This window comes from Coniophora puteana (assembly GCF_000271625.1).
Source record: "Coniophora puteana RWD-64-598 SS2 unplaced genomic scaffold CONPUscaffold_12, whole genome shotgun sequence".
NCBI lineage: Eukaryota > Fungi > Basidiomycota > Agaricomycetes > Boletales > Coniophoraceae > Coniophora > Coniophora puteana.
In genome coordinates this window covers 452,256-474,345 of record NW_006913064.1, presented here as the reverse complement: position 1 = coordinate 474,345, position 22,090 = coordinate 452,256, and the positions used below count along the sequence as shown (strand labels likewise).

General features: G+C 54.4%; 7 protein-coding genes across 7 annotated transcripts; 5 read left to right on the top strand and 2 right to left on the bottom strand.

The window, feature by feature from the left end:
• Positions 1-339: 339 nt before the first annotated feature.
• On the top strand, positions 340-3,164 carry CONPUDRAFT_129313 (MFS general substrate transporter; the record flags this gene model as incomplete). The annotated part of the gene is made up of 18 exons (XM_007774378.1): positions 340-536; positions 588-699; positions 763-841; positions 898-970; positions 1,024-1,043; positions 1,110-1,180; positions 1,239-1,340; positions 1,512-1,562; positions 1,622-1,701; positions 1,754-1,831; positions 1,883-2,102; positions 2,156-2,245; positions 2,305-2,411; positions 2,483-2,622; positions 2,674-2,708; positions 2,771-2,813; positions 2,863-2,938; positions 2,993-3,164. 18 exons carry the CDS (start codon positions 340-342, stop codon positions 3,162-3,164), a joined length of 1,746 nt encoding a protein of 581 aa, XP_007772568.1.
• Positions 3,165-3,212: 48 nt separating this feature from the next.
• Positions 3,213-4,811, bottom strand: CONPUDRAFT_168140 (uncharacterized protein; the record flags this gene model as incomplete). Its single annotated transcript, XM_007774377.1, has 6 exons — positions 3,213-3,232; positions 3,273-3,841; positions 3,889-4,078; positions 4,129-4,588; positions 4,644-4,664; positions 4,725-4,811. 6 exons carry the CDS (start codon positions 4,809-4,811, stop codon positions 3,213-3,215), a joined length of 1,347 nt encoding a protein of 448 aa, XP_007772567.1.
• A 280-nt stretch (positions 4,812-5,091) lies between these two features.
• Positions 5,092-8,658, top strand: CONPUDRAFT_139171 (uncharacterized protein). The gene is made up of 11 exons (XM_007774376.1): positions 5,092-5,367; positions 5,420-5,522; positions 5,575-5,795; positions 5,845-6,401; positions 6,452-6,658; positions 6,710-6,851; positions 6,905-7,201; positions 7,268-7,482; positions 7,537-7,709; positions 7,769-8,047; positions 8,114-8,658. The coding sequence occupies exons 1-11, from the start codon at positions 5,166-5,168 to the stop codon at positions 8,376-8,378; spliced, it is 2,661 nt and encodes an 886-aa protein (XP_007772566.1). The 5' UTR covers positions 5,092-5,165; the 3' UTR covers positions 8,379-8,658.
• Positions 8,659-9,301: 643 nt separating this feature from the next.
• CONPUDRAFT_168138 (acid protease) lies at positions 9,302-11,371 on the top strand. Its single transcript, XM_007774375.1, has 5 exons — positions 9,302-10,133; positions 10,205-10,302; positions 10,356-10,820; positions 10,860-11,107; positions 11,166-11,371. Exons 1-5 carry the CDS (start codon positions 9,866-9,868, stop codon positions 11,245-11,247), a joined length of 1,161 nt encoding a protein of 386 aa, XP_007772565.1. The 5' UTR covers positions 9,302-9,865; the 3' UTR covers positions 11,248-11,371.
• Positions 11,372-12,568: 1,197 nt separating this feature from the next.
• CONPUDRAFT_109605 (acid protease) lies at positions 12,569-14,646 on the top strand. Its single transcript, XM_007774374.1, has 4 exons — positions 12,569-13,374; positions 13,436-13,533; positions 13,587-14,338; positions 14,397-14,646. The coding sequence occupies exons 1-4, from the start codon at positions 13,107-13,109 to the stop codon at positions 14,479-14,481; spliced, it is 1,203 nt and encodes a 400-aa protein (XP_007772564.1). The 5' UTR covers positions 12,569-13,106; the 3' UTR covers positions 14,482-14,646.
• Positions 14,647-15,045: 399 nt separating this feature from the next.
• CONPUDRAFT_109602 (GroES-like protein) lies at positions 15,046-16,647 on the bottom strand. Its single transcript, XM_007774373.1, has 5 exons — positions 16,131-16,647; positions 15,983-16,070; positions 15,750-15,924; positions 15,299-15,693; positions 15,046-15,242 (listed from the first exon to the last, which is right to left on the bottom strand). The coding sequence occupies exons 1-5, from the start codon at positions 16,385-16,387 to the stop codon at positions 15,123-15,125; spliced, it is 1,035 nt and encodes a 344-aa protein (XP_007772563.1). The 5' UTR covers positions 16,388-16,647; the 3' UTR covers positions 15,046-15,122.
• Positions 16,648-17,515: 868 nt separating this feature from the next.
• Positions 17,516-22,069, top strand: CONPUDRAFT_168135 (uncharacterized protein). The gene is made up of 9 exons (XM_007774372.1): positions 17,516-18,771; positions 18,828-18,948; positions 19,007-19,237; positions 19,292-19,351; positions 19,417-19,798; positions 19,857-20,198; positions 20,256-20,695; positions 20,933-21,303; positions 21,370-22,069. Exons 1-9 carry the CDS (start codon positions 17,552-17,554, stop codon positions 21,845-21,847), a joined length of 3,645 nt encoding a protein of 1,214 aa, XP_007772562.1. The 5' UTR covers positions 17,516-17,551; the 3' UTR covers positions 21,848-22,069.
• The last annotated feature ends 21 nt before the right edge of the window (positions 22,070-22,090 follow it).

Below are 22,090 nucleotides of genomic sequence, written 5' to 3'. Positions count from 1 at the left end.
GAGCAATAAGGCTGAGCATGCTCCAGCGGTACCTCACTTACCTCACACACTACTATAGTCTAGCTCATATGCAGAAAATCAATCTCACCAGATACGCCTTTGTCTCAGCGGCGTTGTTGCGTTCCCCACATCCGTGTGAACGGCTCACTATGCTCATAACCATCCACGGACTCTCATTTAGGACCGAGTTCAGCGCTCCGCCCACGCCCCTCCAGTAGAAAAGACCTCGGAACAAACCTTCTCTCACGTAAATTGTTGACCTGGTGGATTCGAAAGACCTTTAAAGTATGCCTTCTCTGAGCTTGCCCCTCTTCAGTAAGATCTCTCCGCGTTACCAAAATGCCCTCTGTCGAAGAGCTGAAGAAAAAGAAGGCCATCTCGGAAGCTGAAGTCGAAGTCACCGTCTACGACTCTTCCATTGAAAAGCAGCTTCCCGACTCGGACTCAAACACAAGAGATAGTGGTGCTGAAGGAGTCCCGTTAGACATCAGGACGTACCACGAGAAGAATGCTGGGCGACTTGTGATTGACCCAAAGTGCGTTTAATCCTCTATACCTAGCACAGAAAGAGTAACAAACCCTCGCAGGGAAGCAGAAATCGAGTTTGGCAAAGGAATTGCAAGCCGGCTCAAGCTCAGTGCAGACGGCACGACGGTGCTCTGGCCACAGCCCACTGACGACCCCGATGACCCCCAAAACGTTCGTCCGAATAAACGGCACTCTACTAAATTCTCTGCTCACTCTTGACTTACTATGGGATAGTGGGATGACCGAAGAAAGGCGATACAGCTACTCATAGCAACGATGGCGGCTATCATACCCGACTTTGACTCCGCCATAGGTCAGTAGTCGGTTTTCTAATTGATCATACTCCTAATTCAATATCTTCGATTACAGGAATAGCGTGTCTCTACCCTCTATCATACCAGTTCGACACAACGACCGGAGAGATCAATGACCTGACATCCAAGTAGGTCTCAAGTTTAGTCTTGTAGTGCACTTGAGTAAATCAGGCACCTGCAGCTGGAGTATATTCCTCTTGGGTACGCTCATGCAGTCTTCCTAGACGAATTTGGCTCTCACTGATTCTATACGTTTTTTGGATTAAGGTTGGGGAGGCCTCTTCAGTGTGATGCTTATGAGACGCTACGGACGACTTCCCATTTTATTTTGGTCACAGGTACAGCCGATAGGCGCCTGTACGTAACAGCTGGACTCATGCGACCCGTTTGATTTAGGTTCTCACCTTGGCGTTCTTGGTAGGATGCACCGTAGCGCCCGATTTAAAGACGTTCACGGGTAGGCTTGGTCGTTTGATTTGGATCATCATATTCACTATGGTCTCAACCCTGCATAGCGATGCGCTGCCTGACAGCATTCTTCGGGCAAGGCCGCTTTCTCTAAACACATTGAAAGCATAACTGACGACACCGTCTGCACAGCACGACGCCACAAGTCACAGTAAGCTACTTATGAGCCACCATTGCGGACATGACCCTAACGTATCTCAGGGGCTATACATCGTCACCGACATCTTCCCTTTCCACTTGCAAGCACGAAAGGTGTCGCCTTCTCCTGACATACCAGAGAAACATGAGAAATTCTGACATGCTGATTGCAGCTCAACATCTGGGCAGCGGGTTTCCTCGTCGCACCATACATATCTCCATTCTTGTTCGGGTTCCTTGTAGCGAATACCACGTATGTAGACCTCAAAGGCCATTCAGATGACTTAAAAAATGGCTCTTCACAGCTGGCGATGGGCCTACGGCATCGGCTGCATCTACGGAGGCATCGTCGTCATCGTCATCCTCTTCTTCGGTGAAGAAACGTCAGCCCAAACCTTCACTTACTTTGCCCTTAGCATCTGAATATGTTGTAGAATCTACGATCGGGCAGTGGATCCCATCCCTCCTCGCCCGTCATCAGGGTTACGCTACCGCGTCGAGACGGTATTCGGGCTTACTGGGTTCAAAATGGCCAAATATCGATCCAGCTGGCGCGAGGTCGTCATCTGCCCGCTCGATGTCCTCTGGCGTCCGCATTTGCTCTCGGTGCTTTTCTTCGAGGCGTGGGTGTTCGGGTTTTCTGTTGGTCTAAACGTGAGTAAAGCCGTGGAATGTGCTTGGAAACTCGCTAAAGCGAGTGGGTGCAGACGACAAATGTCGTATTGCTGGGCCAACCTCGCCCACTCGGGTTCGGGTACTCCCAGACAGTGATCGCGGGGTTCTACGCCACACCGATGGTCAGTACATATACATTGCCCTTGCCTGCCAAAACGACTGACCTGGATGCCTACCGTAGATCAGTGTGATACTGGGCGAGATCATGGGCCGTTACCTGAACGACTGGATCCTTAGAACTACTATCAAGCGAAATAAAGGTGTCTTCGAGGCCGAGAGCCGACTCTGGTGCGCCTCCATTGCCAGCGCGTGTCCTATAATATAAGCTAATCCAGCGTGGTACGGCATGCAACGCATAGGACATGTTACGTTGCAATGCCATTCTACATCTGCGGCTTCGTCGTCCTTGGCTTCGGTCTAAAGCAGCTCAACCCGGCCGCTGTAATCTTGGGATGGGGCATCGCTGAGATAGCGGTCATGATCAACACCGTGGCGATCTGTAAGCTCAATTACCTGTATGCATGAGAATCATCACTTACAGTTAACACAGTCGCATACTGCAACGACTGCTTTCCCCGTCAGCAGGTGGGCATAAACCAAAAGAATGGTTACGCACTGTTCGAAACGCTGACCGTAAATGCTCCTAGGGTGAAATCAGTGCCCTAATCAACCTCTTACGAACACTTGGAGGTAGGTCGTGAAGAGCATTACAGATAAGATGAAGCTTATCGCCCTGCAGGGTTTAGCGTCGCATTCTATCAAGTACCTTGGGCAAACAAGAGCGGCGCAATGCAGACGCTAAGCGTTGAAGGAGCGTGCGTGTTTCAAACCATCTAGAGCAGCGCTCCAAGAGATTGACATGCTATCAGCGTCGTTGTTGGACTTGCCATTTTAACTGTGCCTGCAGTGCAGGTATACGGCCGATACCTACGGGTACGTGTGAGCTTACTAACTTACGTGTCCGGTCTGTTGATTGGAACCCCATCTTATAGGGTCGGTTTTCGTTCGAGTAAGAGGCTTCTTCATTTCAGCATAGATTAGACGTTAGTTACATTTCCATTGTATCTTGTCCTGCAACATGACCTCTCGTCATACGGCGCCTGACCAATCTGGAAGCCATGAACCGTCAGTGTGAACAGCACAACCAACCCGTGGAATACACTCGCCTCTCGAACAGCTCCAGTGGCGAGCTGATCTCTCCCATCAAACTCGACTGCATACTCCTCGCGTCCTCCTCCGCCCGGTTCGGCACCCAGCAGCTCAGCGGACTCAGCCCGGGCTCATAGCTCGCCCGCGCCACGTACAGAAGCAGTCCGTCTGGCTGTATACTGACCGCAACGGGGTTCGTGAGATGTACGGGTAGCACCGTCCCTGTCCCGGCGCGTGCATCCAGGTCCATCGGTGCTTCCTGCTCCGTCGCCCTTGGCACGTGAGAGATGGATGGAATGTCAACGACAACTTGGCGCGCAAGACGGGCGGACGGTATTACTACCGACGAGAGCGCGGGGAGGGTGGTGTCTATATGGTATGGGACTGGGACGAAGGTCGTGGGGTAAGGGAAGCGGTATTGATCTGGGTCAGCCGCCAGTGGATTAACAGATGAGCTCGAGCCGTTAGCAGAACCCATGGAATTGAGGCCGAAAGTGAAACTGTGTTTGGCGCTCGATGGGGGCGGATACTTTGGCAGCTCCGCGAGACGCATGTCTCGCCACCAAAATCTATAATGCAGTCAGTTTGAGCCGGACGATCGATGGGATGTACGCGCCTGAAGGGTGTCTCGCAATCCCCTACATCCTGACCTTTCCACTTGATGACATCAAGAACATGTATGATTCCGTTATCTCTCCATTGTGGGTCGAGGATACAGTCGATCACTGTCAAAGGTGGAAGAGCTGAGGGAAATCTTGGGATTAGCATCTTCCCGAGCAAGCGTGACCGAAGTGCAGTGTTCGGGTCTTCAGAAGCAGTCAAATGATGTGACATACGCATAGGTTCATGAACTCACTAGTGCCCACAACACCTGTCGACTGATGCGTGATCGCCAGACACCTCTTCCCAACTGGCACGGGTGCAACGGCCACCCAGCCTCCCTCTAAATCCCTCGGCAGCCCATCCAGCGTCTCCTCCGACTCCTCCCCTTCTATGCTTTCCCACGTATTATCATCCTTAAGCTCAAGAAGCTCCGCATACATGCATCGATCGGCCCACTTGGACTGTTGGTTCTTGGTCTTCTTCCGGCGCTGCTTGCGCTTCCGGTTGCTATTGGTCGAGCTTGCTTCCGACGGTGCAATAGAGGCTGACTCCATTGAGCGCGTTGAATCATCCGTGAGTAGTTTAGCATAATCGGACAGTGGTTCTCTTAGGACCTTGGATTCGTCGCCCTCTAGCTCGTCATCTGACGGGCCAAGGGTGAGGTCTGCGAATGCGTCCAAGTGGCGTGAAGAGTCTACGCGTTGAGCGCGCCTCTATAGTATCATAGTGTCAAAGAGCTTGTTGAATTGCTAGTGTATTGCTACACACACGTTTCTGTTCGTCAAGAGCCTACTCGAGTATGTGGCTTTTAGATCACCATATCTCTAGTGAAGGTGCAGGATCTCTAACCTTGACGCGTCTTGCTTCTTGAGATAGTAGTTTGTCTGTGATAGCAGTAGGAGGAGTCTTGAACGTGGACTTTCTGTCTGCACCCATAGCTGAAGTTGAGGAAAACGAAAGAGGTTGAAAGACAATGAGCCTCGTGCTCGGGTAAACATGTCAGTTAATGCCCCTATCTGACCCTAACCCTAAAACGTGAGTCCAGTCAGAGGACTTCGATTTCAAAGGCTGCTTGATTTTTACTGACTCGATTGCTTGATAGTTTGTAAGTCTCGAGTCAGTTCATCCACTTGTCCACTCACTAAACATGCACAGCAGCCTCAAGCACAACTGACAAACGCTATAAAGCACCCAATCATTCTGGCCAGCTGGATATGTCGCTCCCTCTGTAATTTTACCCGCACCCCCTTCCGCACTGTACATACCTCCTCCGTCCGCAACTCCGACAACATGCGTTGGTCCGCTTCTGTTCTCAGCACTGTCTCATCCGACACAGAACCGAGCGTGATCATCACCTTCGACTCCGCAAAGTATCTCTTCAATGTCGGCGAGAACACGACCAGGGTTTTCCTCCAGAGTAGACGCAACTGGCGCAAGACCAGAGGCATCTTCCTCTCCTCTGTCAGTACACGTCGGGCAAGCGGTCTTCCAGGTGAGTTCATCATACTGCTCTACGATGTTGACGCGTTAATCTCGCAACATAGGTCTCTTGATGACTTTTGCAGACTCCAGCCTCTCCGACGTGAACGTGGTCGGTCCCTCGGGTTTGCTCCATGCAATAGCGTCGATGCGGAGGTACACGGCACGGTGCGTGGGTTTAACTATCCTACTATGACTTCCACACGAATCCGATCCACAGAGATTCGATGGCGGTCAAACCCACCGAAGTTTCCTTGGCGCGTCGTGATGACCCCTCCAGCTCCATGGAACCCATATACAAAGATGAAAACATCTCAGTATATGCGGTGCCCATCATGCCCCGTCAAGCTGAAGCAGTGAGACCCGTAACGGAACCATCCTCGAAGCGCAAGCACTCTCCCTCGCCTACTCGCCCGGCGAAGCGCCTAGCCCTTTCCCCGGGTATGCGTTTCCCGTCCTCACGGGTGTTCCCCTCCTTACCGCCACTTAGATGCCCAATCCTCCCCCTTCAATGCCACGGACCGCCTCCAGTCCATGATGAAAAACGGCAACTTCAACGCAAGCCACCTCTATGGCGACGTTGCTCAAGCATGGCGCACAGTCCTCGTCCAGAAGATGTTCCCCAAGCCCTTCCCGGTCCCAGATCCCGATACTAAGAAGAAGAAAAAGCAGAAGCCACCAGTCCCTGCCTCTGCCCCTGACTCGGTTCCCGCTCCAGATCCAAATCAGCCTCCAGCGCCTCCGCCAGAGCACCGCAGGCCAATCCCATTTCCCGGGTACAGTTCGCCTTTGCCTCCTCTTGATCCAGATTTTTCGGGTTCGAAAGATCTTCGTCGGCGCCCATGTCTAGCGTATGCCGTTGTAGGCCCGCGGGTCCGTGGCAAGTTTGATGTCAAGAAAGCTGAAGAGCTAGGGATCAAAGGTTCTCAGCGGGGAAAGCTGACCAAGGGCGAGAGCGTTACGGTAACAGTCGACGACGGGGCGGGAAAGAAGATTGAGCGCGTGATTCGGCCAGAAGAATGCGTCGGAGAGAGCGAGAGTGCAGGGGTGCGTACCGAATGCCCATCATACCCATGTGTGTCACTTACCCCTAGTAGATAGTGCTGCTCCTCGACGTGCCGAGCATCGACTACATTCCCGATCTCCTGGAGTCATTCACATCTGGCCCATTCGCCAAGTATCGTTCCGTGGAAGGGAATCACGATGACCACGTTGTTCGGACCGTCTTCCACTCGTGCGGCGACGGCGTTCTAGAGAACGAAGAATACAAGTCCTTCATTCGTGGGTTCTCACCAGACGTGCATGTGAGTGCGTTCTTTGCGCGCTCATCGAACATCATGACGATTTTGCTCCAGCACCTAGTTGCCTCTCGAGAACATTGCGCGGACCCCATTTCGTTCACCAGCGCAGCCTTGAACCAGCTCCGGCTGAGCCATCTCGACAGTTCCATGTTCCCCGTGCAGAAGTACTCCTTAGGGTCCCGTCGGAACCTTAAAGGTACGCCAACGTCATCCCCTCACCGAACTAGTCTCAGACCGTGACGCAAACAGATATCCCTAACTTACCTGACAACGTTCAACCCATGCTAGCCAACACACTGATCAATATTCGACCGCCAGAGCCACCCGTACAGGAGGAAAGCGCGCAAGAGCACGACTTATTCCATCCTGCCGTAACCTCAGGGACGTTCACCCTGTCCGATGCGACACAAGCAAAGTTCCAGGAAGCCCGTGCCCTTATCCAAGAAAGGATCACTAGCGGTGCGGTGCCTCCGAAAGCCCCCGGAGACGACGTCGTCATCACCTCGCTTGGGACAGGGAGTGCGATTCCGAACAAATATCGCAACGGTAAGTGTGACTTAGCTACAACAGTGGCTAGTCGTAGCAACATAGCTGACTCAAACGGCCTCACAGTTTCTGGCACGCTCATCTCTATTCCGGACCACGGCTATATGCTCCTCGACTGTGGCGAGGGCACCTGGGGTCAGCTAGCGCGTGCCTTTGGTACGTCCCAAGAGACGCCAAACAACGTCTGGGACGTTCTACGCAATCTGCGATGCCTCTTTCTCAGCCATATGCACGGCGACCATCACATTGGCGTTGCGAAGCTGCTTGCGATGCGGCAGCAGGTGTGTCTTCCTTTCTCTCCCTTGTCGCATAGGAAAGTGCTGACATGAGGTCAGATGGAACCGCCAGCACCAGGCCCATTATACATGGTGGCAAACGGCAACATCGTGCAATACCTACGCGAGTACTCCGAGCTCGAGTCCCTCGGCCTCTACGAACGCCCGAACGGCGTGATACCCGTGTACAGCGACAACATATGTCAGAAGCTTGAACCACCACCCCCGTACTGGTTCGTCTCATTTGACTGGCCTCATAGGCATGCATCCTCATCTACCCTCAAATTTAAAGGGTGGACCCCGCTGAGGCGGTGTGCAAATCCCTTGGCCTGAGGCGGATCTCCACCGTCGAAGTCGACCACCGCGCATGGTGCCACGGCGTCGTCATCGAACACAACGATGGCTGGAGCATCGTCTACTCAGGCGACACGGTCCCAACCGAGAACCTAGTCGAGGTAGGACAGAATGCCACGCTCCTGATCCACGAGGCGACGCTGGCGGACGACCAGGAGGAGATGGCCCGCGCGAAGATGCACAGCACGTTCGGACAGGCCGTCGCGGTCGGTGAAAGGTCGGTTACAATCACTTCATTTGCCTGTCCCCGGCTACAGCGCGGAATGTTCTAACCGGCACGCAGGATGAACGCGCGTAACACGCTCCTCACACATTTCTCCGCGCGCTATCCCAAGATGCCACCCTCTGTTTTAGGCCATGCTGCGTCGACGCCAGTACTCGCGCTTGCATTTGACCACGGCACCATTCGCATCGGAGACATGTGGAAGGCGAATGCATACCTGCCCGCGATCGAACAGAGCTTCGTCGATACGCAAGCTGAGGAGGGGGAGGACGTGGACGAGGTGATGCTGGCCGTTGTAGAGAGCGAACAGGTCGCTGTCGAGTAAGATGCTTTGGCGCAAAGAAACGGCAGGGTTCGAGTGCCGAGTTCAATTCAACGGGACACGTTGTGAGAGCTGCATAGAGTATCTTCAACCAAGAAGAAGATAATGTCGTCTCGATATCGTCTTCGAATGTCCGTTCCTGATACGTCCTTCAATTGAAAAGAATGGCTCAAGATGTTTACTACTGCCTCCTTTGTCGCCATCTACATCCATGGGTAAAACCAAGTAAAACCTCGTTGGAGATCTAATGCTGAAAGCTAATGCGCGATACGCTATCGTCCACTACAAGTTTTATGATCGTCATAGACAGACTGATGACTTGGATCATAGGTGGCATGAATCAAGTTGATCGCCTCAGCAGTCATGCGGACGAGGGCTAGCGGGGGCCCGAAGGGGCTTGAAGCATTCAAAAGCAGCAATTGATTCACAGTGTCTAGTTGAATCGAACACTTGCTTGACACTTGCTTGATCTCGACGATGGCAGTTGCTTGATCCCGACATGTCCTTCTGGCCAGCCCTTCTCCCAGCCAGCCCGGTCCCTCACGTTCTCGAAGCACTCGCTTGCTCGAAAGAAGCATGAGGCTGTCTCGGTGAGCTCTACTGAGCCGTTGTCAGCGATGGCTAGCAGAAACTCCTTGCATCATGACGCGGATGCCATGCATGACTTTCAGGTACCACCGTCTTTCCGAACATCCCCAAGGGTGTGCAACTTTTATCTCTGACCATGGCTACAGATGATCACCCGATGGAGTGGGTACTCCTGGAGAAGACGACGACGAGACACCTTGTATAGCTGGGATGAGTGACTACTGACACGCGCGAACACGCTATGTACCGACTACGCTGGCCATGCCGGCCCTAAACTACGCATCGTGCCTTCCTCAAGGCCTCAAGGTTCAGTCCGATCCTCCCTAGTCCACCGCTCAGCAATATCTGCTCCTACCTCGCTGCTGGAGCACTTACAAACCGTTCTCTGGGATTTCACATTTCTTCGAGACTACACACCGCAGGATGACGAGGTAATTGTTGACCTGGTAGCAAATAAACTTACATCCACGCGTGCTTTGTTCAGGATCGCCGCACTCTACTTGACCCATCAGCGCCAAAAGGACATGCAAAACTGCTGGTTATCTCGATCATACTCTGCCCCAGCCTTCCCCACTCCGTCGGAATACGAGATTCTCCGCATGGGCAACGCAAATCAGCTGCTGGACTCTATACCGGACCGCGTCAAAACTGAATATTCTGACGATTCCCGACGTATGTGTTTCCATGCCGCTACCAATCTTCTCTCGAGGTCGAGCCTCGCACGAGGACGGACAGCTGTGCCATACACCAGCGCGTGCCTCATTCGACGAGACCCTCAAACTTAGGACTCGAGAACCCGTATAAAGGGTACACGGCCTTCTTTCGGACAAGCTCACAACCAAGAGTCCATCTCTTCCGTGTTACACCAGTCCCCGGTCGGCTCTCTTCAATCGACTGTTACTATGTTCCCCACCAATGCCCTCCTCTCCCTCTGCCTGATCGCAAGCGCTGTTGTAGCATCGCCTATGAAGCGCGAGCCCAAGTTCTCGCTCTCCTTTGCGACCCGCCTTCAGAAGCTCGATAATGGTCAAACACTCCCTGACATCGACCGGGCCCGTGCTGCCTCTCTCAAGGCAACAGGCCACAGAAAGCGCGACGGCACCGTCAGCGTTACTAATGCTGCAATCAGCTACACTGCCAGCGTTGGTGTTGGCGAGCCCGCTACTCAGTGTGAGTCACAATCTCGCCCTTCTTCTCTACAAGGAGCCAACTTATCATGTTGCATAACGTCATCTTCGTAGACAATCTCTTGATTGATACTGGGTCAGCGAACACCTGGATCGGTGCTTCTACCACGTACAACCCCACTTCTTCCTCCATGGATTCCGGCAACACTGTCGTACGCTTTCTTCCCTACTTAATTTCCACACTACAGTCAATCTCATCTTGTAGAACGTCACTTATGGCTCTGGGTCCTTCTCCGGCGAGGAATACACTGACACCGTTACCCTCAGTGAGGGTCTCGTCATCAAGAGCCAGTCTATCGGCGTTGCTTCTACCTCTCAGGGCTTCCAGGGCGTCGACGGTATCCTTGGCATTGGTCCATTCGCCCTCACCCAGGGAACCTTGAACAAACTTGACATCGTAGTTACCGTGACCGAAAACCTCCAATCCCAGGGAACGATCAGCACCGACGCAGTCGGCATCTACTTTGCCCCTGCCGCGAGCGATGACTCGTCAGGCGAGCTCAGCTTCGGCGGCCCCGACAGCTCCAAGACGACCTCGGACGTCGCCTACGTCCCGCTCACGCTCACCTCCCCCGCGTCGCACTACTGGGGCATTGACCGATTCGTCTCCTATGGATCGCAGACGATCCTCGGCTCGACTACAGGCATTGTCGACACCGGAACTACCCTAGTTCTCCTCGACACCGACGCGTTCCTGAAGTACTCCTAGTACACCGGCGCGCAGACCGACTCCGCCACCGGCCTGCTGAAGATCACGAACGACCAATACAACAAACTCCAGGACCTCAACTTCAACATCGGCGGCACGAACTACCCCCTCACCGCGAATGCGCAGATCTTCCCCCGCTCTCTGAACAGCCAAATCGGCGGCGATGCCGACTCGATCTACCTCATTGTTGCTGACCTGGGAACCGAGTCTGGTCAGGGTCTCGACTTCATCAACGGATACTCATTCCTGTGAGCTTTATCCTCTTCGATATGCATTGTGTTGATATCTAACGAAATCTGTCCCTAGTGAACGCTATTCAGTCTACGATACCACCAACAAGCAGTTTGGAATCGCCAAGACTACCAACACCGATGCCACTTCCAGCTAATAAAGTCAGAGTGAATTCATATCTTTTTTCGGGTACTTGGTAATCATTTCAGCCCGGTTATCCGTGGGCTACGTAGCTGTACTACAGGTGTAGCATTAGCTTTAGTTCCCTTATAAGCATTTCGTTAGTGGACAATTTCTTCCGCAATGTATGCGAAGATGCACCCGTTTTGAAACTTGAGTTCACTCCATCAAGTGTTGTAGCTATCACACACATGATATTAGCGAGACTCATCATTCTGACAACTAATCTATGGGTACACTAGTACTGGCAGGACGTCGCCACTTCTTCTTGGATTACTCGTGATCGTGGTCACTTGCGAAGTACCATACTATACATGGCCTCCGTATACGGGTTCAAGCTCATTACCTATCAATCATATAAGTCTCTACTTGAGTACCGGGTCATGACGGAACCATATTAAAAATCCCAAGCCAGAACACATCTAGGATGAGAACGAGCTATCGTTGTTCTTGACAATGAATGCGTGGGAAATTGACCTTGAAAGCTGATTCTTGGTTCGCTTCTAACCTAACTTCCTCTGCAAGTTCGTTTCGAGAAATGCATAGAGTAATCTAAGCCAAAGCTCCCCATTGGTCCGCTAGCTGTGCAGCGCCAGAGATGTCTTGGTTCTTCTGTTCGTTCCTGGCAGTTCCTGACACGTCCTCGAAAAGCTTGGCTCGATTGTACACTGCCGCTTCCTTGTTCGCCATCGACATCCATCGACAAATACTCAGCAAAAATCTGATGCTGAAAGCTACACGAGTTGCGCAACATGCTATCATGTACGGCCTGAAGTTTTATGATTCGTCATTGACGAACTGCCCTGTTCAAAGTGACCAAAGGTGACAAGAACGAACTTGGTGGCGTGAGCAGTCGCAAGACCTCAACGCTCCCAAAGCGGCAATTGATTCACAGCGTCGGTTTGTAAACTGAATTGAATGCTTGGTGGATTCAGATCCCAACTCAAATGTTCGTGCCTTGCCACCTCCAATTCTTGGACATCTGGACCCTTGCTGCTCTAACACTGAGACTCTAAACTTGTACCTCAAGTCCTTGAATCGCTCGCTTACTCCAAAGAACCATCAAGCTGCTCCAGCAGGCTAAGTATTCAACGACTGCAGACACATCTTGCAAAAACATCCTTGCACCATGACGCTGTGTACAATATTTTAGGACAAGGAGGCACTACTGTCTTGAATCCGTGCGTCCCAGCGTCCACGCAGGTCTTATCTCTGACGGCCCACCCTGCGAACGTTCATCCCTGCCTACCTCACGCATCATCGGGCTACGTGGTGCGTCATCGCCGCTGGAAAGCTCGCGAAGCCCTTCTCCGGGACCTCAAAATCCTGCGGGGCTGCTTCTTGTTCCTAGACGCATGGACTAAACATCGTTGGACGGGCAAGATCGTTGGGGACTCAACACGAGATGAGCTTACACACACGTGCTTTTACCCGACATTCTCTGCTAGATCTATTATGCAGGGATAGCATCCCAAGGAACTGGCCGACACTGAAAGGCCAAGCCAGATCAACAATCGTCTTGGCCAGACTATAGGACTCTCCGCGTGGGCGACACAATCATGTGCTCAACTTTGTCCTGGACCTCGTCAATGCTGAAGCTTCTGGCGTGTTCTGACGTATATGTTTCCATGCTACCACCAGACTTCTATCAGCCTTCGCACAAGGACAGGCAGCTGTACCGTACGCAGGCGTGTGTCCCATTCGACCTAAATCCTTAGATTGGGGACATGAGCAAGCGTATAAAAGATAGCTCGCCTTTCTCCAGACTCCCCATCACCAAGAGCCCGCCTCTTCTGTATCATCCCAGCCTCCAACCAGCCCTCTGTCACCATCGCGATGTTCCCCTCCAAGGCCCTCCTCTCCCTCTGCATTCTCGCGACCGCGGCCTCCGCCTCGCCTGTCAAGCGCGAGTCCAAAGCCTCGCTCTCCTTTGCCACCCGCTTCAAGCAGCTCGACAAGGGCCAGACTATCGCCGATATTGACCGTGCCCGTGCTTCCTCCCTCAAGGCTTCCGGCCACGCCAAGCGCGACGGTACTGTCAGCATCACGAATGCCGTGGTCACATATACTGCCAGCGTTGGTGTCGGTTCGCCCGCTACCCAATGTGCGTCATATTGCTACATATCCTCTTCACCAAGTGGGACTAACACGTTACTTCGCCCCAGATAACCTCTTGATTGATACTGGGTCGTCGAACACCTGGCTCGGAGCCGACACCGCGTACAGTCCTACGTCCTCCTCCTCGGACACCGGTAACACCGTCGTACGTCCTCTCTCTTCTCTGAGCCTCGAGCTGTAACTCACCCTAGTCGGTAGAGCGTCAGTTACGGATCTGGCTCCTTCTCTGGAGAGGAGTACACCGACACCGTTACTCTCGGTGACGGTCTCGTCATCAAGAAACAGTCCATCGGTGTCTCTTCTTCCGCTCAGGGCTTCCAGGGCGTCGACGGGATCCTCGGTATTGGCCCCGTCGACCTCACCCAGGGCACCGTCTCCAGCACCGACTCCGTTCCCACTGTGACCGACAACCTCTACTCTCAGGGCACGATCAGCACCGAGTCAATCGGCATCTATTTCGCCCCTGCCGCGGGGGACGACTCGACCGGGGAGCTTAGTTTCGGCGGCCCCGACAGCTCCAAGACGACCTCGGACGTCGCCTACGTCCCGCTCACGTCCACATCCCCCGCGTCGTACTACTGGGGCATCGACCAGTCCATCACCTACGGCTCGCAGACGATCCTCGACTCGACCGCCGGCATCGTCGACACCGGCACGACCCTTGTCCTCATCGCGTCCGACGCGTTCCAGAAGTACCAGGAGGCGACGGGTGCGAAGGCTGACTCCGCCACCGGCCTGCTGAAAATTACCAGCGCCCAGTACAGCAAACTCCAGGACCTCAACTTCAACATTGGCGGCACAGATTACCCGCTCACCGCGAACGCGCAGATCTTCCCTCGCTCTCTGAACACCCAGATCGGCGGCGACGCCAACTCGATCTATCTCATCGTGGCCGACATCGGAACCGAGTCTGGCCAGGGTCTCGACTTCATCGACGGATACTCGTTCCTGTGGGTTTCATCCTCCCCAATTTCTGATATCTCCATCTCTGACCAAGCTCTCTAACAGCGAGCGCTACTACTCGGTCTACGATACCACCAACTCCCAGTTCGGTATCGCTAAGACCGCCAACACCGATGCCACCTCCAATTAGTTGTATCGATGTAAATTCATTTCTTTATGGGACTTTGGTGGTCGTTTCAGCCTTGGTTATCTGGGAGCTGCACAGTTGTACTACGGGTGTAGCATTAACTGTAGCCATTCCAAAACAATGTTTGTGTTCAGCATTCCCTTCTTGTCAATGACATGAGCATCGAACCTTTCGGCCTATCGTTTGCAACGCGCCAGCTGCAAAATAAAGAGGTCACACGTGAGACGACATCGAGAATCGCCAACCCATTATGATAGATGCCCGTTAAAGCAAACATTCTTTGCTTCACCAGGCCACTGGGCTTTCTATTTCCAATTGGAACGGACAACATAGATGCATTGTGAGGTTCTGAACTTGAATGAAATGCGTTTAGCCGTTACCACAGGCTTGGTTTTACACACAATGACACATTATGTGGACGGCCTACTCACTGGTGAGACCTTGAGCTTCTCAATATTTCCGAAAGACTAGTCCTCTGAAGGCACCTCGTAGATGACATACTAGTACTAATAGTTCGTGCTCACATGTCATCCTCGACGGTCACAGTCAACCATTATCCTACGGTGTGTCTACAGTTATATTCTTCTTTCACAAATTTCTCGTGGGCGGTTGGATTAATACGCTCTATATAAGACTGCTGCTATTTAAGCCCCCTCAAAAGGGCGCACCACCAACTTTACACCGCTGACCTTGTTGGCCTTCAAACGTTCAAGGCCACCAACCACACCATCAAGACCTCCGGGGAGTACTTCTACCCTATTCGGCTGTAACGGAAGTCAATCAATAATTCTGACTCTAAGGATAAAAGCGACAGGCGTACCTTGATCTTCCCTTCGTTGATCCACTCAGGCAGCTGAGCCCACCACTTCTTGCTGAACTCGTAGTTTTCCTCCGGGAAAGGATTGCCAGATACCATCTTGAATGTACGGGTATCGCCTGCTTCAGGCTGGATCGTTGACCAGAGGGTCAACACAAGGTGGCCGCCGGGTGCAAGCATAGACCATGCCGTCTTCTGGGTGTCCGCCTCGGAAATGGTGTCGTAGACAACCTTGATCGGATCGGAGGTGATTGTCTTGACGTGGGCAGCAATATCGTCCGGAGAAAGGTGCCTGTCGATGACGTGGGTGGCTCCGAGGGACTGCAGGTAGCCCTCGTGCTTGAGGGACGAGGTCGCGATGATGGTGGAGAAGCCGGCGAGACGAGCAAGCTGGATGACTAAAACCCGGGTCAATATTGATCGGTTCTTAAATAAACGCGAGTCCCCAACGCACCGTAAAGACCAACAGAGGAAGAGCCGCCAAGCACGAAGATAGCCTGGCCCTTGTATGCGCCTGCCTTGTCGGGAAACTCCAACTTGCTATCTTTCGATCCAAATAGACCAATAGAAGCGGTGTCTAAGCATGCTGGGATAGACGACGCCTCGTCGAAAGTCATAGAGTCGGGAATCTATGATTTGTCACTCGTCAGTTATCTATGGCATAAAAACGCGATCCAAGACACATGCCTTGGTTAGAAAGTTCACGTCAGCAATCGTGTACTGTTGGTATCCAGCATAGTCTGGACCCTTTCCATGGCTGGTGCTTCGAGAGCAGCTGAATACCAAAAATTAATGTGTATGTCAAATAATATGGAAATGGTATAACGATACGTACACCCTGTCGCCCTTAGACACCCTAGTGACGCCCTCCCCTACCTCCTCCACAACACCTGCGATATCTTCCCCAAGGACCACGGGATAATCGGAGTCATTGAAGAAGAGCCCTATTGCCTGGATCTTCCATTCGACAGGGTTCAACGCCACCGCGTACGACTTGACGAGGACCTCGCCGGGACCTGGCCTCGGGACGTTCCTGGTCCCGAGTTCGAAATCGCCTTGCTTGGACTTGAGGAAAAGAGCTTTCTGTGACATAGTCGGTAAAGAATTGGACTGGTATCTGGTACAGTCGCTTGGGTTGGCAGGGACGAGTACTTGAGCCCATATTTAAAGGCTACGTACTACCTAGTCGGTAAACTTGTGAATACCGTTACCTCTATGAAAGCTGCGGAAAAGGAAAGTTAGTCAAGACGTTGCTCAGCTCAAGCTCAGCTGATCGACTTGTTACGGAAGACAGCCGACCAAACGTGGCGATACATGTCAACATGAATGGTTGCGCGAACAGGGTGGTAAGTATAGGTGGTACCTGGTGGTTGCATGGTGATATCATTTATGGAGTGTCATCCATATAACAGACTGCGGGACGTCATTACAATGAGTAAACACCATCAAGTCACCGCCACTTGCTGCTGGGAAGATGATCAATTTGCATAGGGGATGACGAAGAAGTACAAAGGCTTTGATTTGGATCATAATGCAGATTGCGTCAGGCCCCGAACGTGGACCTTCACATTCGCCTATTTGTATGCGTGATGTTCTGTTCTTGAGTCGATCGCCATCACTGCGCTGGTCGTCTTCCACACCGGGAACAGCGTGCTGAGCTTAGCATTGGTGTTCGCGGCGACCCTTGCAGTACGTATTGCGGTGTCGTTGAGTTTATATCAGAGGAGTATGGATGGTGTTTCCGCTACTGATCAAGTTGTTGATAGTATCTTTGTCAGACTCACAAGACATATGATCGAGCAACTAGTTCAAGTCAGATAGCGTAATCCACTTGGACACATGTACGCAATGGCCGTTCATCGTTACTATATCTGCTTACGAGATCAACTTCCGCAGCGGATGAGCCCGCACCTTACCTATTTCAAGCCTCACTCAAGCCTCACTGACACTGAGCGGTGCTGGAGACTTGCTGGAGAGAGGAAAAGTGTTGAGCGCCTCTAACGGGCAATTTCTCACGGCCCGAAGGCTTTAGCGGGACGCGCGGGAAGTCGCGTCGGGTTGTCCGACACAAGTCCGACATGTCCTTGCCAACGCCCGTCCCGCTCTTTCCATCCCCTCTAATGCGCTCAGATACTTGAGTTATCGCTGTATGTTCCTCACGCCTGATGTACTGCTATGCTCGCTAATGCGCATGGTCCTCGCAGAACTTAACAGACCGAGGTAGACACCATTACTCCAACACAGCCCGCCTTCACAATGCAGCGCACCTATGGGCGCAAACGATCGATTCGAGAGGTCCGCCAGAAGGCCTCAAGTCCCAGTATAAGCAGCGACGTTGACCATGGCTCAAAACGTGTCGTAGCTAGAGGCTCAGACACCGAACCTGAAGACGCCTTGGTTGGCCCGGAACGGAGTGGCGGGACGGACACCGGGACGCTTCCAAGACACACTCGGAAACGACGTAAGCCCAATGTCGAGATTGTCTCTCCTTCCCGCCCAAATGTACCGCAACATCCATCACCGTCCACGCGTTCAGGCCTCCGTAGCTCCCGCCAATCGCCTTCCCCACCCCCATCGGCGTCTCACCCCATACAACGCGATCTTTCCACTCTGTCTCTAACGGAGACCGGACCCGCTAAGTCGTTTCGTGATCCCCATCCACCCACTTCAAACTCATTGGCAAAGGAGACCTCCGCACGTCGGCAGCCCTCCAGGCCGTCGAGTTCAACATCACCCTCGAAACCAGCTGTAACTTCAACGCCGGTAGAAAAGCCCGCCAGCCGTAGCCGGGGTGGCGTAGTCAGACGCATGCTTGCCCGGACGCAAACCGAGCCAGCGAACATCTCCCAGGCGGCCAGCAAAGAACCCAAGACACCTCCACGCTCGCGCACGATGGGAGAGACAGCATCCGTGACCGCGTCCCCGTCCCGCCCGTCACCTGGCAAGAACCCGTCGACGTCGGCTCTGGACATCGCCCCTTCCGGCCCATCGCCCTCGAAACCGTCCACATCGGGCATGCGCACCTACGGCGGCGCACGGTCGTTCCTGCTCGCGATACCCGCAGAGGATGCACTCGGGCGGGGCAGCGTGGGTGGCGGCATAGGCGGCGGAGCGGAGGATCTGGAAGTGGGCGCGTCGTACACGGAGCTGCGGGCACGGTGGGGCGTCGATGAACCGGATGAACCGTTCGTGGCGAGTACTTCGACGTTCAAGGGCAGCTCTACGGTGCCGGGATCGCCGTCGAAGAAGCTCGCGCGATCGACTTCCGGGTCTGGGTCCGGGTTTGGTCTTGGGCCTGCGTCGATTTCGGCGACGGACCTCGCGCAGAGCGCAGCGGCGGACTCGGGCCTGTGGAACGATCTGAAAAGCATCACCGAACTGCGGAGTAAGGGGGAGCGGAGGAGGTTCTCAGACGAGGTGGGGTATCTGTTCGAAGGGCTAGGGCCCGAGGCAGCACCGGGGTTGCGGAGATCGAGGTGCGTCGAACCCGTTTTTATCAGCATGCTTCGTTTCCCACTCGTGGTTATTATAGTGCCCTCGAGCTCGTGCGGAAATTATGCGATCCCCAATTCGCCCGTGTTGCCCGGGCCTCCGAGTTCGCCACGCGGGCGCTATCAGCGTTCATTACCGCCAGAGAAGCAGAAGCAGATACGGTGCGTCACAGTTCTCCTATTCTATAGTCAGACAGAGAAGACCTCATACTTCACCCAGGTATTGGACGCAACCATAGCGGCCTTCTTATCTCTCGCAGCACACGATGTTCTCGTTCGTGCCGAGCCTGCCGTTCTCAAGTGCTTCATAGGTTTAGCAGTCGGCATTTTGTCCGGTCTGACGCCCGAACACGACGTCCTCGCCAGGGCACACACAGGACGTTCGAATGGCAAATCATCGATCGCAGCGTCTGCGCGTGCCATGGGCCTGAGCAAAACTCAGTATACCGCCGTACGTACACCTCGTTCTGTGGCAATACCATAGGCTGACATCTCTTCTATTAAGCTTCGTGCCCTTGTTGCAGCCATATCGGATCAACCGACCCACTTCGCACCCGCCTCTCAGGTAGGTATCATTGTATGAGTCTCCTTCCGACCTTCGAAGTTAATCATGAATCTATCTCTGAACAGGTCTCAACACGCCTGTTCATCTCCAGCGCGCTCGCCGCCTTACCCAGAAGCACACTCGCCAACGAAGCAGCTTTAATCGCTCCAGTGGTGTTGGACAGCTTACGGTGCGAGCTCGCGCTCGTGGACGTTCGGTTAGATGCCTATGAGCACGGTGGATCGCTGTATGCGCCTGAAAAGGACGACGCCTCAGCGATTCGCGCTCCATCGGTCGAACATGCGGACAATTGCATGTATATTCTCGGCGCACTTGTTATGGGAGCTGATTGCACGGTCATCGGCGTGTCTGACCGCGATGCATTTGCGAAAGAGCTCAGTGCTATTATTGCCTTTGCCGCCATTGTGTTGCGCGATCACGAGACGGAGGTAGAGGAGCGTTATCCAGGTGAGTGTGTCCCTTCCCCACCCCAGCTAGCTCAAGTGCTGACGCGCGAGTGCCGTAGTAACCCGGTGCTTGTCCGCCGCTCTGCGTCTCATGACGATTCTCTCCTTGCGCGATGACGGGTGGTGTGGCGTCTTCAGCGAGGACGCGACGCTCGTCGGCCTTGTCGTCCGCGTGGCCCTTCTTGTGCAACAGCAGTGGACTGCTGTCGCATCCGAGGAACTCGGGAGCAAGTCGGGTTCCGAGGCAACGCAGGAAACCGAGGGGAGGGTCGAGGTCGACGAGCCACCGCTGGAGAGCGAATCCACCGAGCTCTTTGACCTCCTGTGTCTTGCGCTTGGCGCGTGCATGCGCTGGGTTACGGCCTCAGGATCGGCCTCGCGAGCGCTGTATCGCCACACCCGTAAGTCCCGTCGATATTCATATTCTAAGCCTTCAAATGCCTAACCGACACTTGTAGGCTCAAGCACCGACTGCACGGGCACCCGCACATGCGTACGCCGCTGCTCATGCCGCAGCCCGCCAACGCTACTCGAAGGCCTCGCACATCTACACGCCCAGACGCGCTCCCCGAGTCCGTCTCCATCAGACGCGGACGAAGACTCCCCGCGCGCCCTCGAGCAGCACTTCTTCCGCGGCTACGTCGCCGTCCTCCTGGGCGTCCTGGTGCAGCAGGACAGCACGAGCGAGCGCCTGGTGCTCGCGGTGCTAAGGGGCGCCATGCGCGGCCCGCCGGCGGCGGCGCTCGTCGATGACTGTCGAGTTTTCGTGGAGCTGTATCAGCAGGTGAATGCGCAGCTTGTTAAGCCCTCAGCGTCTTCAGGGGAGGGATCGCCGGCTGCGGGTGGTGAGGGAGGAGGGGAAGAGCTTGCTAGAGAGGCTATTCGGACTTGGGAGAGGGTTAGAGATAGATAGTCGATTTCGAGATGCTGTCCTCGCGGTTTAGAGATGTTATTGGTTACTTGTGCAATATCAACTGGAGGTAGCATGGGTGAGATTGGCACGATGTGCTTTCTCGTTTCTTAATTTTGCGTTACATGGGCCTCCTTGCTCTAGGTGGTGTATCGAATCTATTCATGTTGGACTTATCTAGTCACGGACGGGAACGATGGGCGCGGGAGTTGCTGACCTCAGCAGTTCTCGGCGCGTCGCGCCCCGCCGCGGAATTTGCACCGAAAACACACCCGCTCGCACTCAAAGCCTCTCCTGCCCTCGCCATTCTCCCCAGTGCCCCCCACAATGCGCGCCGTATCAGCCGAAGCGACAAAGCTCGTCCGCTCCATCCTCGCCGAGTCCCCCGTCGCGCTCTCCACCGACGAAATCTTCAAGCAGGTGCTGCTGCACCGCCGCGCCATGCCCGAGAACGAGTCTCTGCGCGCGCCCAGCACCAACGCAGAGACCGCGGCGGCAGGTCCGCGCCCAGGCTCGGTGGAGGAGTTCAGGCAGGCGCGGGCGCAGAAGCGGGCGGACGCGAAGGACTTCGAGAAGGGGCCCGTGAGGACGAAGAAGTGAGTACTGGGACCAGCTCTACCGCGTTCCTCGCGTATTGAACGCCCTTTCTTTCCTTTGCACAGAGAGCTGCAGATGATCGTCCTCCCCACGCTCACCTCCCGCGGCCTCCTCACAAAGATCGGCGCGGGCGTTCTCCCCGCTTCCGAGCTCGCCGCGCGCTTCCCACTCACACCCGGGCTCACCACCGCCGGCGCCGACCCGTCCCCACCGTCGCACCCACAAAAACACAACAAACACACCCCCACCCCCACCCCGCCCGCCTCCCTCTACCTCTGGAAACTGCGCACGCCCCCTCTCACCGCCACCACCCGCTCGGTCAACTCAGCGCTCGAGCTCGGCCTGCGGCCCGTGACGCCCGCCGACGTCGGCGCGGACGCGGACTGGACGCACCTCAGCCGGCGGCGGCGCCGTGCGCGCGAGGCGGCGGTGAGGCGGGACGTGGAGGAGACGCGCGAGCTGCAGGAGGAGCGGATGCGCGCGGCGGCGGAGGCGCTGGCGGCGAGGAGGGAGCGCGTGGGTGCGCCGCAGCTTGAGGTGTGAGGTGTGAGGTGTAGGGGAAGGGCGCGGTGGTGATGGTTGTTTTCGCTTATAGACTAAATGCGTGTTGAACGTTTGAGGGTCAGAGATGCTAATAGGGATGATAATTGACACCCGCTATCACTTTGCGAGGCGAAGGGAGCTGCAAGGAATCGTGCAAGCTAGCCAGAACCCACCTTGCGATTGTGCTTTATATCTCGTACCGACTTTGTTTGAACGACTTGCTCACGAACTTTGATTCCAAGA

What these genes read in the sequence shown, in the direction of transcription:
- CONPUDRAFT_109605 (XM_007774374.1), top strand. Translation starts at nt 13,107, where the DNA reads ATGTTCCCCTCCAAGGCCCTCCTCTCCCTCTGCATTCTCGCGACCGCG. An exon ending in CGGTTCGCCCGCTACCCAAT is followed by an intron (nt 13,375 to 13,435) that starts GTGCGTCATATT and finishes ACTTCGCCCCAG; the next exon opens with ATAACCTCTTGATTGATACT. An exon ending in ATCGACGGATACTCGTTCCT is followed by an intron (nt 14,339 to 14,396) that starts GTGGGTTTCATC and finishes GCTCTCTAACAG; the next exon opens with CGAGCGCTACTACTCGGTCT.
- CONPUDRAFT_109602 (XM_007774373.1), bottom strand. Translation starts at nt 16,387, where the DNA reads ATGTCACAGAAAGCTCTTTTCCTCAAGTCCAAGCAAGGCGATTTCGAA. An exon ending in GTGTCTAAGGGCGACAGGGT is followed by an intron (nt 16,071 to 16,130) that starts GTACGTATCGTT and finishes TTTGGTATTCAG; the next exon opens with CTGCTCTCGAAGCACCAGCC. An exon ending in ACGTGAACTTTCTAACCAAG is followed by an intron (nt 15,925 to 15,982) that starts GCATGTGTCTTG and finishes GACAAATCATAG; the next exon opens with ATTCCCGACTCTATGACTTT.
- CONPUDRAFT_139171 (XM_007774376.1), top strand. Translation starts at nt 5,166, where the DNA reads ATGCGTTGGTCCGCTTCTGTTCTCAGCACTGTCTCATCCGACACAGAA. An exon ending in GCGCCTAGCCCTTTCCCCGG is followed by an intron (nt 5,796 to 5,844) that starts GTATGCGTTTCC and finishes ACCGCCACTTAG; the next exon opens with ATGCCCAATCCTCCCCCTTC. An exon ending in GGTTCTCACCAGACGTGCAT is followed by an intron (nt 6,659 to 6,709) that starts GTGAGTGCGTTC and finishes ATTTTGCTCCAG; the next exon opens with CACCTAGTTGCCTCTCGAGA.
- CONPUDRAFT_168135 (XM_007774372.1), top strand. Translation starts at nt 17,552, where the DNA reads ATGCAGCGCACCTATGGGCGCAAACGATCGATTCGAGAGGTCCGCCAG. An exon ending in GCAAAACTCAGTATACCGCC is followed by an intron (nt 19,238 to 19,291) that starts GTACGTACACCT and finishes TCTTCTATTAAG; the next exon opens with CTTCGTGCCCTTGTTGCAGC. An exon ending in GGGCCCGTGAGGACGAAGAA is followed by an intron (nt 21,304 to 21,369) that starts GTGAGTACTGGG and finishes TCCTTTGCACAG; the next exon opens with AGAGCTGCAGATGATCGTCC.
- CONPUDRAFT_168138 (XM_007774375.1), top strand. Translation starts at nt 9,866, where the DNA reads ATGTTCCCCACCAATGCCCTCCTCTCCCTCTGCCTGATCGCAAGCGCT. An exon ending in TGGCGAGCCCGCTACTCAGT is followed by an intron (nt 10,134 to 10,204) that starts GTGAGTCACAAT and finishes TCATCTTCGTAG; the next exon opens with ACAATCTCTTGATTGATACT. An exon ending in ATCAACGGATACTCATTCCT is followed by an intron (nt 11,108 to 11,165) that starts GTGAGCTTTATC and finishes ATCTGTCCCTAG; the next exon opens with TGAACGCTATTCAGTCTACG.